Genomic DNA, 20,676 nt, shown 5'->3' with positions numbered 1-20,676 from the left:
TTCACAACTGAATTGTTTGATGCAAATTCTAAAATATACTCTACAACTTTCAATGGTCTAACAGTGATGATAATGTATATCAACGCTATGCAAGTATACACTTGCAATTAAAATTACAAACCAACAAATATCCACAGGTTCTTTTATTCAACATAATGTAATTAACATATATATATAAATATAAAATAAATAATCTAGTTATTCCCCTCCCATCGCAGTGATTGCAAATACTCAACCATCTTCTCATCAATCTGGAAAGTATCCGCCAGCACTCGAGCATACACCGGCGGCTCCGACCCAAACAGCAGCCTCGACGGCGTCACCACCCCCGGATTCTGGCTGTTGAAGCTCACAAAGGCTACGGCGTTGTCCTGCCCGATGTTGTACTGGAAATGCAACAAGCCCCTCGGGAACACGAACACGTCCCCCGGGCGCAAGATCTTGGCGTACAGCGTCCCGTTTGCGGTCGGGTCGTGCGGGTTGGTCGACAGGAAGCCCGTGTACAGCATGCCTTGCAGAACCACAATCATTTCCGAGGCGCGTGGGTGATGGTGGGGCGGGTTGAGGCCGCGGGGGGCGAAGTCGATCCGCGACATGGCCAAGCCCTGCGTGTTGAGGGCCGGGAACTGGCGCTCGAATGCCATGGTGATTTTCGACCCGAAGGGGCTTGTTATTGGATGAGGCTTGTGTAGGCCCGCCGCATAGTAGAAGTCGTCTGACGTGACGGACGACGGGTCTTTGCACAGCTTTCCATTCACATATGCTATTTAAGTGCAAAACATGATTAAAAAAACTAATATTTTAGGTCAGATAACTTCAAGATAGCAAACGTTGCAGTTATACTTGTCATTAATAGATAAAATACGCATTTTAGGTAAGATAACTCTAAGATAACAAATGTTGCAGTTGTACTTACTGCCGTTTGTGTCGTTAATGGATACGCAGAAATCCTGCAACGGGTCGGGATCGGCCGCAGAGGCATGAGACCAGAAAAGGCTCAGTGTGGAGATGAGTAATAACAACAGATTCGATGATTTCATGGCTTATGTTGACTTAGTTTGTGTTTGATATATGTTTTATTAATGCGAATATTTATAGTAGATAGTATTTCTGTTTTGGGAATAGTGGTAAAATCATCTTATGTGCGATCGATCGATGTTTTTTTATCTATCTATATATATATATATAGTATAAATATCATTAAGTGCTAATAATCATAATATGACAAACTATAAACTATCGATAATATATCAAAAATATTTATATCTATCGAAAATGTTGGTATAAACTTGAACAATAATAAATATTAATTAAAAATATCTCATGTGCATTTCAGGGATTCAAAATGTCACTATGGTTGATATATTTGTGATTTTAGTTTAAGTTATACAGTTAGATATGTTGTTAATTTGGTTAGTACGTTTCAAAATCCAATATTCTTGTTTATAGTTGGTATAGTAATTCATAAAAAATATTGTGAATTTAGAGACCAATGTTCGACCTTCATTATGAGGAGAAGTTAAATAGGTGCAAACATCGATTTACATGTAATAAAGTCTAAGATTAATCAATAAAAAGCAGAAAGACAGTCTCACTTAAAACAATTTCATTTGCAAGGAAAAGTTGAAAAATAAGATTGTAATAAAATTAAGGAAGGAAGTCGTATCATCTTTCCAATCGAGTTTGCTATTTACGGTTGAAATTTGTTCTTCACTAATGATCGAATACTATCTCTCAGATGTTGAATGAACACTTTGTTTCTGGAGAAATTTGCAGGTTTTCAGCATCTACTTTTTCCTGCAAAAAGACAAATTATTACTAAGTGGTACTTTTCAATTATAAAATAACTTTTTGAATTTAATTAAGTCACGTACATTTCTCAATGTTGTTTATAATTTATATAGCTTTGTGCTATGAACCTACGGGAAATGAATATTCATTCGCTTAGTTAATTTTGTCGAAAATTCATTCATTCTGCTGCTGTATAAGTTTACGATTTTATTTAAATGGAGTGAAAATTTTTAAATTGATTGTAGGATACGACTGAATTTTATTTTTTTTTCATAGTTGTGAAAGAAATATTAAGGAAGTTTGAAAGTGAAAACACTTCTCCAGGCAGAGGTTTTTTGGATTACGTCACTTATGAATTTGTTAGTCACCCGATTGGATATCTATAATCTTTAGAATACCAATACGGCTCGAATGGCATTAGGGTGAGGAAATGAGACTCTGATATTTTCAATTATGTCGGTCGATCGGAGAAACAAACTAATTCTAAACTAAAAACAGAAAAATAATTAATTTTAAGGCTACGCTAAAATCATGACCAAATTCTAGTATATTTCCATAAACTTAGAAGACAATGAAATATATTGAGATAATTATAAATTTTAACCATATAACCAATTTTTCACTATATAAAATACCGGACAAATTAATTAAAATGAGCACAAAAATGAGTAGCAAGAAATCTCCAACGCAGTGGACTTTATTAGATATAAGATGACCAGTCTAATGGACTCTTGATCTATTGTTGTAGAACATGAAAGATAAAAGAGAACCATCATGAGTGAAGTGCTAGGGGCATTTCACGGCAGAAGAGAGAATGAGATTAAATTTTTAATTCTTTATTCTTCTTAGTAAAAATAAAAGATTCAATATATATTTAAAATATGTGTGTACAAAAGATGCCCTATATATTAATAAAACAATTAAATCCTAACAAACTTACGGAAAATAAATCACATCCTAACAATTATGGAAAATAAATAAAATCTTAATAACTAAACAATAAAATCATAAAATAGTCTAAAGTAATCATACACATAAATTATTAGCTCCTTTATGAAATTTATGGAATAAAATAATATTCTAGGTCCATTTTAACTCCCTCATGGTTAGAAACCACCTTGCTCTCAAGGTTGAAGTTTGAAAATTCAATATTTGTCTCGTTGTCATAGTTTTGGTCATCATTTACAAACAAAATTATATCTCTCGGGACCCCACCGAGTAATGGATAAACTATCGTTTGGCATGAGATCTCTTCAACGACTTAAGTGACATAACCAATAATAACAACAATGAGTTTTGCGCTTTGAAATTTCGGATGAAATCTGGTTTCCACCACATTCTTCTCAACCATTCATGTCTCGACGAGTATTTGTGGTTGCAACCTATTGTCGTTTCTTGCAACAACCTCGATGACAGAACCAGACCCGATTTCGATTTTTTTCCAAATATGAAATTGCCATCATTATTTTGTTGAGAAGTTTTCTCATCTCTGTGAAGATGAAATCTAGATCAAAGGTCCGATAAATAGCTTCGAGAAATTCTTGCCATGAGCAATCAAGATTCAAGCTTCGGTACTCGTGGAACCTTACGAATAATGGATGTTCATAGAATCTTCCCACTAAGAACAGTCGATTGTGTTATATAACTCATGATAGTCAGAGTATTCTTGAATATCTAAAGTGGCAGGAGGCGGACCACTGACATGGTCTGAATCCTCCGAACTTCAATTTTGACTTTTTTGTGCCCTAGTCTAAGTCTATTTCTCACATTTCTAATAAAATGCGTCTAACATACCAAATTGTACAAATATTGCAATTAAATGACATATTTTGCATGATTGTCATTCAAAATGAGCCAAATCTACACCTTAAAAACGTGCAAAATCCGTATTTATCAGAAGGCAAAGTTCACATCCATCTGCAACCCTGTCTTTGGATTCCTCAATCGTGCTATCACACAGTTGATCTTTGCAAGAGTGGATAGTGGAGGGAGTCTCCAACACTGAGCTCTACATGATGTGGTGTCTACTGAACCGTCGAGGCTTCAGTCTTGGCCAAATGGTGACCAACTATTTCGATCGCATCACCATGAGTGACAATGAAGTGTGGTTGAGATTTTCTCTCTTTAGGAAGAATTGCCTCTGACTTCTCTCTAGATTCCTCATTCTCTCTCTAAGCTCTTTTGGCCCTCTCTTTCCTCGCCTTCATTCCTTACGCATTGCTGGTGGATTAAATCTTCGAGAATCTGATTCTCTATCACGAATCGAAGATTTTAACCCGTTAAACTCCGGTTTTGAAGAAAATTTGAGGCTGTTCATGTTTGAAATTTTTTCCAGATCTACTTTGTCTTCTCCGACAATTTGAAGTCACCTCCAGTTTCCGTCGCCCTCCCCCCACTCCAGTAGCACCGGAAGTCTCCCTTTGGGTGGCTGACGGTGTGAAATCTAGCGGAGAAGGGAGGTTAAAGGTTGCGGCGATTCTTCCTCTTCCGGTGAACGTTGGGAAGTGAAAGAGCAGGTTTGCGTAGGTGTCGTTCAAGCAAAGGGTGTATCCTACTGATCAGGATGAAACAATCCCCTGCTAAGCCTAAAACCTGGTATCAATAATTCCTTAACCCTCTTCTACTGGGTAGTATAGTGAAGGTAGGGGTCGAATCCCACAGAGATGGTGACAGTTGGAGTGATTGTGGTGATATTCTGGAAAGGTTTGGTTAGCTACCACGCTTGGGTTGAGTCTCTACATAGGCAAGAAATTGAAGGTGGTATCCTATTGGCTAGTAGGCGTGAGAGGATTCTGATATGCAGCCGTGTACGTGGACATGGTGAAATAGAAAATATTCGAAGAGTACTAGGTTTCTATTTTGGGCTAAACAGAATATCAGAAGGTAGTGGTAGTTAGGTGACTAGGCCTGCAGATCTGAAAAGTAGCAGCTGAAAGGTAAGGACAAAAGTAAAAAGTTGTCAAAAAGCAAAAGTGGTCCCAAACTTGGATGGAGATGTTGTCTTCTTCAACGTGAATCGAATCAGACCAGCAAAACCAGATTCATCACCATAAAAACACAGATTAACAACTTCAAGAACACAAATCTACAATTAAAACTTCAAATCAACAGATCAAACGCTAAAACTGCAATTATGCTTACTGGTCAACATGCAGGGTGGCAGAAATCACGTAAACTGGAATTTCACACTAAGACACTTCTAGAAAATAAATCTAAACAGCCACTGAACTAACAAATCACAGATCGAACAACTCCAAATGAAATCATGCTTCCAACACTTAGAAATTACTGCAACAACTAGATCTAAGCTACCTAGGCAGAATGAAACAGATTTGAAAAGAAAGAGATGCATAAAAACAACTTCATTGCATAAAACGTTTGGATCTCAACAAAACACTTCAAAAGATGATAAGTACTGAAAATGCAGCAGATCCAACGAAAGAAAATGAGTAAAGGTTAACTAAGAAAGCGAATAAAGATTGTTTTGCCACTCCGGGCGATGAAACTACTAACTACGGTCGTGCTGACTGGAACGAGAGAATGGAACTCCGGCGAACTGATGATCTTCAAGTGACCATGGCTGTGGCGAGGAACGAGACTCTGGACTGGGCTGAAGGACTGAACTACCGAGGGAATTCTACCTAAAGTGATGATGATGAATTGAGAGTTTTTTCTTTTCTCTCTCCATGTGGCTTCCTTTTATAGGGAGGCTTACCCTTGATTTTAGGGTAAAACCTTGTGGTGAGATGACTTCTTTGCCCTTAATTGTGGTTGATCAGTCCCAGCTATCCTTCTTCTCCATCTCGAGCCATTTTTGCATGTATACTGGTCAGTACGTAATCGTCCTGACGCCCTTTTCACCTGAAGTATTTGAAGCTTTGCCTACTGGCTAGAACACTCAACCTGCACACTTTGAGCAACTGTTTTTCAGATATAATCAATTCCGCACATCATACTGACCAGTAACCAAGGCCTAGAATACGACTTAACAAACTGCTCACACTTACCACATGCTTGTCCTCAAGCGTGAAGAACAAACAAAAAGAAGTAAGTCGAATTCTAGCCTGGTTACTCCCCTGACGGACTCTATCCTACCCTAGACTCTAACTACGACGCAAAGAAAAACACATAACAAAGACAAACACATAAAAGAAAACTAAAACACTTAAAACACATTAACACAGTAATTGGGCTATATTTTCAACCATCCCTCCCCTCGGGATCAGGTGCAATTCGGCCTTAGACAGCCTTGAACTTCCGCCGCCCCCCTTTTCTCTCCCAGTCAGTATATCCGCTTGTCAGGATCGCCCACACATCTCGGCCAAACACTAGGTTCACTCAGTCACTCATACCTCACCAGGAATGTTAGGACTGCATTTCTCTTGCTTCGGACTTAGATCTCACGGGTAGCTACTGAAGGGCTTAAAGGTTTGTAATGGGGCTATTGGTTTGTAATGTTTTGGGGTGGATGTTCCTAAGGCTCTAGGTTCAAAATTTCTGCTTTATTGAGGTGGGGGAACTGTGTGCACTTGGGCTCTTGGTTGTTGCTTCTCTTGGCTGGCGCTTCTGGCTATGATCTCCAACTGGTCAGTAGCTTCTTGTGGCTTCGCCACCCTTATTTCTTCTCTTTCTTTTTTTGTGTGGTCAAGTTTTCTGACCATTTCTCTTCATGTTCTTCTCTTTTTTTTCTTTTTTCCTTTGTGGCTTCGCCACCCTTATACCTTCTTTTTCTTTTTTTTGTGGACCTAGGATAACTCCCTGGTCGATTTTCTTCCAAACTTTCTTGCCCAGCTGGATTCTGCTTTCTTGTACACCTTATGGCCAGTAAGCTCCAATCGTCCCGTTCCTTGCACACACAATCCCAGTGGCTAGGGGTGTATATCTGGGTACAAAGAGTTAAGAAAATGGGTTCTAAAGGTGGTTTTTTTTTGGGGGGGGGGGGGGGTTTCCTACTGCCTTCAGTGTTCGCTACTCGTGGTCACTTAATCTTAGGTAGTTCGTGGTAGCCGCTCTTTTCTTTTCAAAATATGTGGAAAGTGGTTCCACTTTAAGCTTATAACTCACATTTTAAGAGGGCTTTCGTGTTTGGCTATAAGGATGGGCTTTTCCCTCATACTTGCATCATCTATCCTGGCTAGGAGGTACTAAGGGGGGTGGTTTCTGTTTTCCAGCATGTCGTATCTCCCTCAATTCCCTTCACCGTCAGCTCAGGACAGTTGAGTTTTAATCCCAATTAACACACAAAAGAAAAAAACTAGACCTAACAAGACATTAACACAAACACAAACTTCACGTATACACATGTCATACTGGCCAGTGCAATCCCCCTCCCACTTCGCACGTGTCTGCCCCAGATGAGGCTGTGAAGTGGAAAAAGGTAATGGCCAGTATGACCGACACACAGACATACCAAAACACAACAAAACATACTTATAATAAAAACTTCTCACACTTAGACTATACAATAGGCTAAGTGGGAGGAGTTACAAAACAACAGAAACCAACAAAAACAAAACAACTATATACACAACTCCTCACACTTAGACCATGTAATGGGCTAAGTGTGGGCCAACATGCTTACGAAAAACAATAAACAAGTAAACACAGAAAACATGCGCCAAAGAGACAAACCCTTTACTTCTCACACTTAGACTATTAAATAGGCTAAGTGTTAGAAATGAGGTTAGCGCACAAACACAAATTATACTACCTAAAAAAAAACAATTAAAGTACGAAAACTAAAAACTGAAAATAAAAAGAAAACTAACTGGTCAGTAGGGGTGGTCTATCGGTGACGCCTGTTCCTTCGCGGCGCAGGCGGTGCAGGTGGTTCCTTTTCAGTTCCAGCTTGGTTCTCGTCAAATTCCGCCGGCTCCTCAGCATGCGCCGGCACATCGGTCTCCCTATCTTCTGTCTCAGGTACTTGCGGTTCATCACTCTGGCCACCATGGCCACTTGGTTCAACAGCTTCCTCTTGGCCTCGTTGTGTTAACTCTATCAATATCTCGTCTATCACGGACGCCATCCTGGTCATTTCTGCTATCATCCGGTGGTTTTCCTCTCCTAGCCTGGTAACAATCGTCTCCAAAGCCTCTTGCTTCTGACTCTGCCTTCTCTGTCCTACAGACTCCTTCAGGATCCCTTCCATTACTGACGCTAACCGGGTTATTTCTGATCTCATCTGTCTGTTTTCCTCTGCTATTTCGTCCACAGCCTTTTCCATTCTTTCTTGCCTCTGATCGTGTGCCGGTGCTCCCTGAGCTGCCGCTGCCCGATCAGTTGGTAAAGCCTCCTCTCCCATCGCATAGAAGTGTGGCACGCCTTGCCTCATGAATACCGCGTTCGTTCGGACGAACAAGGGGGTATCAAACAAACCTGGGGCGTCCACCATCGTCAAGGGGGATAAGTCTTCTCCCTCCGAGACGGTTATATTGTTCCTCACAAAAACTCCCAAGTAGTGGCAAAGGGAAAGATTCCGTGCGGGGTGGGTAGCGATGAGGTGGCACTGGTACGCTGTCCAGAACCCTAGGTGCAACTTCCTGCCCTTCTTAGCACACCACATGAGGTACAACTCCGTCATTGACGTCCGTACTGCAGAATTCGACTGTCCTAAAAGGTTGAAATCCAAGAAAAGTTGAACCAGGCGTAGAATAGGATCGTTGAGATGGATGGAACGAGAGATAGTGGACTGGAACTGTCCTGCCTCGGGGTGAGTCAGTTCTTCCCAGGCGACCTGGGGCTCAAATTCCACATGTCTACGGGGAATCCCCCGCTCCCTCTCTCTCCATTCAGGCCCTATGGCCTCTTCCAAACTGCACATTCCTACCGTACAGTCCATTCAACCAAACTCATCCTAATCTCACCTCCAAACACTTTGAAGCTGATAAACTCTTCATCCAGATCAGTAGTGACCTTAAATCGAAAGGTCGCAAAAAATTCTATGGCCAATTTGACCGGGATATTCAAAGCTTCATTTTCTAACAGCCACTCAAAACCCAACGCATGCAAAAGGGCGAGAAACGATTCGCGAGCTTTCAATTCATCTAAAGAAGGGAGATGAAGTACCTTCCCACACTTGATCTGCTTGCTTTTGTCGTCCTTGTTGCGGTAGGCGTCCTGGAGCTTCTTGGAGTCAAACAATTTCATCTCATCCACCACGTCGTCTGTGAGCTTCACCGACCAACGCTTATATCGGAGTCTCTCTGCAGGTGGATGCAATAACTCCCTATGATCGTTTGGAAGCTGTTGCTCCTTGTACTCCTCATCCTCCATGGACGTATCACTATCCGATTCAGATTCCTCACTGATCCCATACTCACTGTCACTCTGCTCTCGCCGGCTTGATGGGGTCCTCTGAGCAGCCTCAGTGATCACTATGCCAGTGTTCACGATACGCGGTTTCTTGGTACTAGGCTTTTTCTTCATAACGACTTTTCCTTTCCGTTTCCTCTCTACTTGGTATCTGGCTTCCTCTTCTGCTAATGACTCCTCATGGGCAGTGGAACGGTTCTCTACATGGGTATCATCCTCCTCCGATCCCTCAGGTTCTACTGACTCGGATGTGAGGTCCAGACCCTCAGCCATCCTTTCAGTATCTTCACTCCGGCCACCTTGTGTCTGAGGGGTTTCATCGACTCCCATTGCAGAATCCCTTGGGTCGACAGTAGGTAAGGACTCCTCCCCAGGCTTTTTGGGAGTTGCCCGTTCGTCTTCACTCACAATCTCAAGCGGATCTGCCGCAGTGTTCGGTTCGGCCTTTTTGGCTGCCCACTTTCCCAAACACCTCTGTGAAACCCTGTGCGGTTTAGGCCTGTCTGCCTTAGGATCAGCCTTCAATACTAGTCTCCGCTTGACGGGCTTGGGCTTTACTATTGGAGGTGCCACTGGGTTGGGTACTTCTGGTCTCGCTTCTATTTCTTTTGCTTTCGTTTCCTGTGCTTCAACAAGTGTGTCACCCCCCTCTGCTTCTAGCTGGGATGATTCCGGCATAATCTCTTCTTCCCTGGCTTGGCTTTTCGAGCGGTTTCCTTCTTCGGCTTCTTCACTTTCTCCTACTGCTCGTGATGCGAGGTCTAGCCCCCCAGCCACCACGGCAGTGTCATCTTCCATCCGATTGACATCATCTAAAATAGCCTGAAATTCCTCATCGGTCATTAGGCCCTGCTTCTTGGCTGATTCGTTCAGATCTATCTCCTCCCTCGCCACTTTTCGGGGAACGACTCCCGCCGTCAGCGTTTTCCCTGACTCACCTGCTCCCGGTAGGCTCCCCTATTCCTGACCTTTCCTCGCTTCACGTTCTTCCGAGTTGGAATCGTAATGAGCTGAGATGGGGTCAATCTCCATTGAATCACTGTGTTGTGGAGTTTCTGAGGGCCGAAGACTTAGGTGGTGGGGTAGTCGACGGAGCTTCTCTTTCTGATGGAATTCCGGAGGAAGTCGCAATGGGGGTGGGGAGTGTTGCTGTAGATGGCACAATCGGTTTCGAAGGATTTTCTCCGAGTACTTTCTCTTGTCCCCCGATTTGACCCAAACCGGCCAGCGCCGCCGACCAATCCCTATTGGGGTCCTGCTGTCGAAGAAACGCCGCCATTGCTTCCAAGGAGACCATTGTTGGTGCTTGAGGAGTCGGCTCCGAACGTTGCCGTTGCGGTTGTGGTTGTGGGCTCGGCGGCTGTTCTTCCCGCGGCTGCTGTGTTGCTGTGACTTCTCCCCGGTGGGGTTTGATTTTCTTTGCGTAAGCCTTCTTACCCATAGTCGAATAATGGCGACTTTAGTGGTGGAAAGTAGGGTTTGGAACTGGTGGAGATGGGAAAGAAATTTCTGGGAGAGAAAATGTAAATGAGTGTTTGTGAGGAAAAATGGGTGAGACGGTACGGATATTTGGGAGAGAGCGTGCAGTTGTAGGTAGTTGTAACCGGCTATGGGAGGTGTCCGGTCGCGTCGTTTCAAAAGAGAGACGGTTGAGAATACTGACTCTTGATTGGTCGGCGTGTCCACTCTCTCTGCTCACGCGCCCCCTCCAGCCGCTGCCACCCTACAAAAGCTGTAGAAAGTCCACAAATTCAAACTCGTCCCTTAATGATTTCCCCCTATATTTCCTAGATTAGAAATAATGTAAAAAGGACACTTAAATAAAATAGGAGTTTCACCAAAATGGTATTCTGATGGTCAGTACGAATTCCCAATTAATATTTGAGGTCCGAAAAATATTTTTGTTTTTTTTTTCTTTTTTTTTCCTTAAAACTAACTAGCATGCAAAGGTTCAAATTAATTAACTACCAAATATTTACAATATTTACATTTCTCTTAGGCAATTTAGAATTCTACTTGGCCAGTAAGTGTGGAACTTTCAAAAGAATTGGCCCAATGGAATTCTAAATTCCTATCCTACCGATCAGTATGCGGCCAAGGTACGTGGTTGTAGTTGAATTTTATCCACTACAGCCACATCATTGTTGTCTCTAAATACCTTGAGCCTATGCCCATTCACAATAAACGGTTCAGAGTTAGGAAGACTCCCTTAAATTTCTACTGCTCCATTGGAACGGAGTGAGTTGATGACATAAGGTCCTGTCCATTTCGATCTGAGTTTCCCAGGCATGAGCTTCAACTTTGACTGGAAGAGTAGTACTTTCTGGCCTACATGGAGCTCCTTGGTTCTCAGATTTCTATCATGCCACAATTTAGTTCGCTCCTTGTACCACATGGCGGAATCGAACGACTCCAATCTAAGTTCCTCAAGCTCCTGAAGCTGCAGCTTCCTTTCCTCTTCACAGGCTGTAGCATCCATATTCACTTTCTGTACTGCCCAGTATGCCCGGTGTTCAATTCCAACCGGTAAATGGCACATCTTCCCAAAAAGATCCGATACGGGGACATGGTGAAACAGAAAATATTCGAAGAGTACTAGGTTTCTATTTTGGGCTAAACAGAATATCAGAAGGTAGTGGTAGTTAGGTGACTGGGCCTGCAGATCTGAAAAGTAGCAGCTGAAAGGTAAGGACAAAAGTAAAAAGTTGTCAAAAAGCAAAAGTGGTCCCAAACTTGGATGGAGATGTTGTCTTCTTCAACGTGAATCGAATCAGACCAGCAAAACCAGATTCATTACCATAAAAACACAGATTAACAACTTCAAGAACACAGATCTACAATTAAAACTTCAAATCAACCGATCAAACACTAAAACTGCAATTATGCTTACTGGTCAACATGCAGGGTGGCAGAAATCACGTAAACTGGAATTTCACACTAAGACACTTCTAGAAAATAAATCTAAACAGCCACTGAACTAACAAATCACAGATCGAACAACTCCAAATGAAATCATGCTTCCAACACTTAGAAATTACTGCAACAACTAGATCTAAGCTACCTAGGCAGAATGAAACAGATTTGAAAAGAAAGAGATGCATAAAAACAACTTCATTGCATAAAACGTTTGGATCTCAACAAAACACTTCAAAAGATGATAAGTACTGAAAATGCAGTAGATCCAACGAAAGAAAATGAGTAAAGGTTAACTAAGAAAGCGAATAAAGATTGTTTTGCCACTCCGGGCGATGAAACTGCTAACTACGATCGTGCTGACTGGAACGAGAGAATGGAACTCCGGCGAACTGATGATCTTCAAGTGACCATGGCTGTGGCGAGGAACGAGACTCTGGACTGGGCTGAAGGACTGAACTACCGAGAGAATTCTACCTAAGAGTGATGATGATGAATTGAGAGTTTTTTCTTTTCTCTCTCCATGTGGCTTCCTTTTATAGGGAGGCTTACCCTTGATTTTAGGGTAAAACCTTGTGGTGAGATGACTTCTTTGCCCTTAATTGTGGTTGATCAGTCCCAGCTATCCTTCTTCTCCATCTCGAGCCATTTTTGCATGTATACTGGTCAGTACGTAATCGTCCTGATGCCCTTTTCACCTGAAGTATTTGAAGCTTTGCCTACTGGCTAGAACACTCAACCTGCACACTTTGAGCAACTGTTTTGCAGATATAATCAATTCCGCACATCATACTGACCAGTAACCAAGGCCTAGAATACGACTTATCAGGAAGGCTGTTGAAGTTTCGCATCCCGGTTAAAGTGTAGTTCAGAAATTGAAGTTTCTCTTCCTGTTCTCCGGCAAAGTGTAACAAATCGATTAAGGCCGGTTTCTTTGGGTAGAAGTGAATGTGCTAGGTTTTCGATTGAAGAGTTGCAGTTGAAGCCGGTTGCTCTCCACATTCAATCCTAAGTTTTCTTCAACCTTTCACTGTGTTTATCACTGATTGCTTAGTGTTTTGGTTGCTTAAAATTTTTCGGGATTGTGTTTTAGGGTTCTTCTTTGCGGGTTTGTTAATGTTCCATTGCCTTCCACGATCTGTGGAGGTGTTTGTTGTATTTTGATCTCCTTTGCAGGTTGTTCGTGAAGTGTTTATCCCCCTGGGGTTTTCATTTTTTCATTTTTACGTGAAGGATTCATTTGTGGGTGGTTTGGTGTTAGAAGGTTGACCAACACTTAGAATTTTTCTTAGTGTTTGTTCGATTTTCTTTCTCTCTTCTTCCCCTGTTTTTGGGTCTCTTTGTTCTGTTTTGGTCTGATTTCTGCTACAGGTGGATTGTTCTTGGGCTGTGCTGTGTTTGTGTTTTTTGCAGGTTTCCGGCGACTTTCTGGGCGGTTTTGTCACTCCGGCGACAAGCACAATCGTGTAGATCAACGACTGGAGAAGTGTTGTTGTTTTTTAGAATTTTCTAGAGCCGATACGTCGGAACCCTAATTTTCTCTGGTGCCGCCTTGCCGGTATCTCAAGGGTCTCCGACGCTCCCTCACCAACGGTCATACATTGAACCTGGACACTTCAATTCAAAATTTAAATTTGGAGGCTGAGTTCTAGGGTTAGGGTTTGTGAGTCACGGATCCGGGTCGGGTCGGATCTTACCTAGGTTCGGGTTTCGGGTCTGGGCTGGGTTCGGATCCGGATTGGGTCTCTCCTAGGTTTGGGCCTAGAGTTTGGGCTGTGTTCGGTTTTCGAGTTTGGGCTCCAGCGGTTTTGGGCCGCACCGGGTCGGGATTTTCTCAGATGGGTCGGGTCCTTCAGTTTATCACTGTTCACGGATCGTCATTAGGCCGGGTTTGGAATACATGGACCATTGGTTACCGTAGGAGGAGACTTTGGAGCATCAGAGGCACGGAGGCCCGAGCCACCCTTCCACCAGGACGTGCATCCCCTCGAGCCATTTCATTTTCCTAGGCCCCCCTACGCCCTTAAGGTTTGGTTTCAACACTTAGTCAATTTTTGTTTTTCTAACTTTGTTTTACAGGTTACTTATTCATGTGTGCACAACGTTGCACGAGGCCCGCACACCTCTGCCGAGATGGACACCACTTGCCGCGGGACGTCTGCGCCTCCGAACAACCTCACTTTCCTAGGGCCCCTACACCCTCAAGGTTTGTGTCCAACACTTAGTCAATTTGTGTTTTTCTAATTTTGTTTTGCAGGTTCCTTCATCATAGTGTGCACGACCACAATGTAAGAGCCTATTTTCGAATACATTGGCTCGACAAATCCGGCGACCACACCAGCCCTTGGAGGCATATCAGGCGAGCTTCTATCGGTTCGTAACCTCGAGCAATGCTGAAGCCCAATAGGATACAGTGCGGAACAAAAATCATGAAGCTGCTAAGGCCAAAGAGAATAACAAGGCCGACACTCGGCGAAAACTCCTGGACCAGCTTCATTCGAACTATAGGAAAGGCCTCGACATTATGGCCCTATGCACGAAATACATGATCCCCGTTAGAGTGAATGGTGAACACGGAGACGTCTACAAGAAATCTGAGGAGGAACTGAGGGAAGAACTTGAGGCAAGGCTTGAGCAGGAACGACAAAGCGCCTGGCTCGTAGCTAATCAAGCGGTCCACACCCTACTTAGTGCCAAAGGTATCTCCACAACCTCTAAATCAATTATGCTCACTAATGCGGACCTTATGCCGATACGAGAAGGCTGGGGTCCGTCTCTGAGTGGTATGTTCGCAAGACGATTTCTAGGTAAAGAAGTAGTCCTAGGCATGATACAACGTTGGAAAGTCCTGGTCAAGGCAACCTTCCACAGAAAATGCTGGATTATATTTAGCTTCCGCAATAAAAAAAGATCTCGAAAAAGTATGGGTAAAAGACCCCCAATCAATCTTTGGCATACCGCTCATCCTGGAGCCGACCTCGGAGGACTTTGATTTCAAGAAGAAATTAAAGGTTGACATTCCCATTTGGATCTGGATTCCTGATCTCGCTCTGACCCTTTGGAATAAGTCGGCTATCGAAAAAATCTCCACCATGGTTGGCATGCCGGTTATGGTGGGCGAGGACACGATCCTCAAATACACGTTGGATGGGCCAAGGGTCCAGGTTATTATCAATATCCTTAAGGACCCCCGAAACAGTATCAAAATTATTATGCCAGGGGGTAAATCAAGAGATTGCCTTTGAGCACCTCCCTAAATACTGCCGCACATGCCAGGTGTTTGGCCATGCTGGCGAAGGATGTCCCGGACCTGAAGAAAGGGAAGAGAAAGGATTAGGCGTGCTAACCTAAGCCAACCCAAGTCAAAAGGCCCAGACCGTGAAAAGTCCCGTGACATCCCGAGGGCCCGCCCCTATGAGTGGCCGAAGCAAATCTAGAGGCCGTAGCCAAATCTGTGGCTCAGCTAATGCCCCCTAGAATCAATATTTCCCAAACGGCGGGAATACAAGGCCAAAAAATGCAAACACATGTGTTTGGATGCCTTCGGGCAAGCATAAGGGCAAAAATGCTGCAAGAAACAAAGAACCCTCCACGGTGGAGACAGCTAACAAGTATGCCACCCTTGAAAATAGTGAAGGCACGACAGGGCCCGACACGGGAACTGCGATCAGACCAAACCAAGATAAGGACACAATGGTCGATAGAAAAGGCAATGTGGTGCGTTACCCGATGTACATTGAAGGCACAGCAGCTACGCAAGCGATTGTTTTGGTAGAGAAAACTGAGGGAAATGTTGAAGGACAACAGGCTCCTTTGAAGGAGGGATTCACCGAGGGCCCAATTGACGCTAGAGTTGAGGACTCGGAAGTTGAGGAGATTGAGGCACCCTTTGACCCCATTGAACCCGAACCCGTGGCTGACCCGTCCGAGGATGGTTCGAGGGGCGGAGAAGTTGCCTTAGGTGTTGATCAAGAAGCGTTCACATCACTCCAAGAGGTTGTGGCGGACAACTCTGGGAGAAAAGGAAGGAAGCCGGGATGGAATGTTGGACACGACACCGTTGTTACTATTCCAGGACGACCACCAAAGGACCCAGGAATTAGTAAAAAAGATAAGCGCTCCAAGTCTAAAGATCCGGCTAATCAAAGAGCCGTGGGCGATCAAAGAGCTGAGACCCGAATCAGCAAAAGACCTGAGATCCTACATGCTACAAGAGTCGGGGCCCTAGAGGTACAGATGGCTCGAGCATTGTTAATGAATCAGATCATTTGGAAGAGCAGCCGCCGGAAATCTCCAACATTACCCGTCGCAAAGACGTGTCGCTTCTGAGATCCAGACCGTCCCAATGATAGTGACAACATGGAATGTCAGTGGCCTACAACAACCCTGCAGATAACCTGTTGTAGCGAACTTTATAAGGTCCAACAAGGTCGACGTTATGGGTCTCTTAGAGACCAAGTTTAAAGACATTGATAGCATCTGCATGTTCATTGCGAGATACTTCCCTGCTTGGAAGTTTGTCCACGTTATGGCCTCCGAGCATGAAAAGACTTACCGGATGCTACTACTCTGGAACCCGCAGACGGTGGATCTGGACGTGGTCAGAATTGAGGAACAAGTCATCCACTCTAAAATCAGGTGCATGCGTTCTAGAAATGAGTTCAGTTTTTCTCTTGTTTATGGCTTACATTCACCTGGAATTCACCAGCGAGTCTCACCAGCTCCTTTGGGACTCGCTGCTTGATTTTGGCTTGCACGGAGGTCCCTACCTTGTTAGTGGTAACCTCAACGCTGTTATGCATGTGGATGAACGTTGAGGCAGGAGGAAACCTGACAATAGAGAGATGGACGAACCCATTAGAGCCTGTACGAGACTTGGCTTACAAGACACCCCTTCAACGGGTTGCCAGTTCAATTGGTCCAACGGCAATGTATTAATCAAACTTGATCGTACAATGGTTAATCAAGATTTGTTAGATGTTGGATTTATGGTGGACATGACGTTCATGCCTGCGGGCTTTCAAACAGACCACTTACCGACAAAGACAAAAATCTTCGGTGATGTTAAGACTTACCCTAAGCCTTTCAAATTATTCAATTATTGGATGACCCATGCAAGTTTCAAGACTCTCGTTGAGGACAAATGGCGCAAGCCAGTGGTTGGATCGAAACAATTCATCCTTTTACAAAGGTGCAAAGCGTTCAAGCAAGACCTTAGGGACTTTAACTTCAAGGAGTTCAGTAAGATCTCAGAACTCGTAAAGCAAGCTTCCAAGGAACTAGAGAAAGCCCAATTGGAGGTCGACCAGGACATGAAAAACCTAGCCCTTTGAGAGCAGCTCAGTGTACACAAACAGAAGGCGGAGTTGCTAGTGACGTCGGAAAGGAAATTCTTCAGTCAGAAAGAAGGGATCAAGAACCTTCTTCATAGCGATAAGAACACCGCTTTCTTCCACTCTATGGTCAAGACTAACAACTCTCAGAATACGATCTCTTTCCTATGCAGGGAAGACGAAACAATCATGGATGATCAGGACGAGATTATCGAGTGTTTCATGAACATCTACAAAGGGCTCTTTGGGACAACAAAAGATGCACAACCGGCAAGAACGAGGGTGCTTGAGAACAGTCCTTGTTTGAACGAGGAAGACAAAGAATGGCTTGTCTGGGAAGTCACAGTTTAGAAAATTAAGGATGCACTATTCAATATTGATGAGGGGAAAGCCCAGGGGCCGGATGGTTTCTCATCGGCGTTCTTCAAGAAGAATTGGACAATTGTGAGGGGAGACTTCGTTCAAGCAGTTAGCGAATTCTTCCATACGTGTCAGCTTCTCAAGAGCCTCAATACGACCATCATTGCCCTCATCCCGAAGACGAACACTAATCCCAAAGTGGGGGACTATCGTCCGATTGCGTGCTGCAATGTTGTCTATAAAGCCATCACAAAGATCATGTCCAAGAGGATGGAGTCGCTGTTGCCAAAGCTCGTGAACCAAGCCCAGTCGGCTTTTGTCTCGGGTAGAAGCATCATGGATAACATCCTCTTGGATACGGGGCTCATGCGCGCCTATGATCGTGCAAGGGGAGTGCCTCGCTGTACGGTGAAAATTGATCTACGCAAGGCCTATGACACCATTTGTTGGGATTTCCTTGAAGATATCCTCCTTGGACTTAACTTCCACCCAATCTTTGTAGAGTGAGTTATGGAGTGCGTTACGTCACCACCCTTCTCTATCATTGTGAAGAACTCTTAAATCTATGCTATGGAATTAATTGGCAAAAGGAAGATCTTGATGAAGGATTAGAGTTGGAAGAGTAGCCTTGGAGCTCCCCTAATTTGAAAAGGATTTAAATTGGTAAAAAGTTTCCTCCAAGCAATAGTAAATAATAAATTTTCGTGCCCCATAAGTTAGGGAAAAGATTTGGCTTCATAAGGTAATGTCTTTTTTCCTTCTTTGAATTTCCGCCTAAAATTCTGCACTTGACAGCTTTGCGTGACATTGGTAGAGCGGCCATAAATATGTCCACAGAACTCCGATTGAGCTGATCAAGGTACCACAGTGAAACTCTTTCAAAGACGAAGAGAATGACATGTAGATCACCCTTATCGAAATTTAGGATCGCCGAAAAATTGAGTTTGAATAGAGGCTATCGTGCGTGAACATTCCCAGCGGGCCGCTGGGTTGCTTTCTGCTCCAGCTTCCGAACTTTGACGTTTTTATGCACATTTCTCACAAAACAAGTCCAAATACGAAAATAGATAAAATATGCAAATAATGGACATGTAATGCAACTTTGACACTCAAAACGGACCACAAAATGACCTTAAAATAGTGCAAAATCTGAGCATATCACTACCTTGTCCAAATGGCCTTAAACACTGTCTTGATTGTGGTGTTATCGGCCAACCTTATGATCACATCCGATGTTTTGAGTGGCCTGATGTTGAGCTTTTTATAGTACTTCAATGACATGATGTTTACGCTTGCTCCTAGATCGCAGAGAGCCTTGTCCACCTTTCCTTGCCCAATTGAGCACCTAATGATGATATGGCTGGGATCTCTTTGCTTCACGTCCTTCTCCCTTTGAATGATCTCGCTGCAGTGATGAGGAAATTTAAGATCGGCTTTGGTAAGTTTCTTCTTCTTCATCACGACATCCCTTAGTAGCTTAGCGTACTTAGGTATTTCCTGCAATGAGTCGACGCGAGGGATGTTAGTATGAACTTTACAAAACATGTTTAGGAAATGCTTAAACTGCTCTTCAATCCCATTGTGCTGCACGAGACCATCTTTGGCGGGTGCTTCTGCCTGTTCGGTAGCGGCCCGCTGCGCGTCTGGCAGACTCCAGAATTCATCCCGGAGGTGCTGACTTCGCCTGTTTTCTGCTTTACACCCACTTTTTGTTGATATCAGCTACTCGTGCTGCCGCCTTTTCCTTGTCCTCCTCTATCTTTTATTGGACTTGGTCCATCTGATTTTTTATATTGGTGACAGCGGTGGCAATGGTGTTAATTCCAGCCTCGAGGTTGTTCAACCTTGCTTCAACGACCCCAATCTCGGTGTCATTGGTCTTTCTATCTTGCACTAGCACTTCCAAAATTTTCATAATCCCTTGGTCGTACTTTTCCTCCTTCTTTATGGGCTCAACTACCCCGCCTTTGCTCACATTAAATCCTGCAGGGGTTGGAAGAAATTATTGTTAGAATAAGAAAGGCTGGGATGAGGACGGTTCTCATTATAATTATTGAAATTACCGCCCCCTGGCCAGGGCGATAATTGTTGTTGTTGTAGGGCCTATTGGGACCGCCTCCTTGTTGCACATAGTTGACATCCTCGGTAGGAGCGGGAGGAGTGTCGGGTTTGGTGACCGCGATGACGGAGGTCGGTGGAACTGGATCCTCTCTTCTTGATTTGTCCATTTGATCAACCCGCACTCTAAGCTCGGCCAAGTCCTTAGCAAAAGAACTATTTTCGGCCTCGTTGATGGCTGCTACCCTTCGCAAGCTATGTCTCTCCTTTGACCACCCTCTGCTGTTAGTGGCAAACTCCTCTATCACTGTCATGGCTTCCGGTCCACTCTTCTGCAGAAACCCTCTGTTGGCCCCTGAATCCAACATAACATAGATTTGTTCATTAAAACCATTATAAAGTATGCCTACATGATGGTCCACGGTCAATCCGTGATTAGGGCACTTGCGGAGGAGGCCTTTGAAACGAGCAATGGCCTCGTAAAGAGGTTCGTCGTGGCCTTGAATAAACTGGAAAATCTCACTCTTCAACTTCAGAATGGTGCCCGACGGATAGTACTTATCGAGGAATACTGCCACTATATCTTTCCACGTGGAGACTTGCTCTGTAAGTAGACACTCAAACCAATTTTTAGTATAATCAATTAACCAAAAGGGAAGGAGTCTTACCCTAATGGCGTCATCGTCGACACCATTTAGTTTCAGAGTATTCGCAATCTCCACGAACTTTGAGAGGTGGCGGTTTGCATCTTTTGTAGCCCTTCCTGCAAAAGGATGCCGCTCAACCCTTTGTATAATAAGTGGTATTCGCAGTTCAAAATTATTACCATCTACACGAGGGGCTCGGGAAAAGTAATCATGTTCCCATGACTAAACATATGCATAACATGTACTATCTTCCTATTTTTCTT

The 20,676-nt window shown here is 43.7% G+C and overlaps 1 protein-coding gene across 1 annotated transcript; it reads right to left on the bottom strand.

The window, feature by feature from the left end:
* Positions 1-194: 194 nt before the first annotated feature.
* On the bottom strand, positions 195-1,040 carry LOC121766806 (germin-like protein subfamily 1 member 18). Its single transcript, XM_042163044.1, has 2 exons — positions 917-1,040; positions 195-763 (listed from the first exon to the last, which is right to left on the bottom strand). The coding sequence occupies exons 1-2, from the start codon at positions 1,038-1,040 to the stop codon at positions 195-197; spliced, it is 693 nt and encodes a 230-aa protein (XP_042018978.1).
* Positions 1,041-20,676: the final 19,636 nt, after the last annotated feature.

This window comes from Salvia splendens, chromosome 15, assembly GCF_004379255.2.
Source record: "Salvia splendens isolate huo1 chromosome 15, SspV2, whole genome shotgun sequence".
In the NCBI taxonomy this organism is placed as follows: domain Eukaryota; kingdom Viridiplantae; phylum Streptophyta; class Magnoliopsida; order Lamiales; family Lamiaceae; genus Salvia; species Salvia splendens.
Note: the sequence above shows the minus strand (reverse complement) of the source record. Positions and strands in the feature narration are given on the sequence as shown.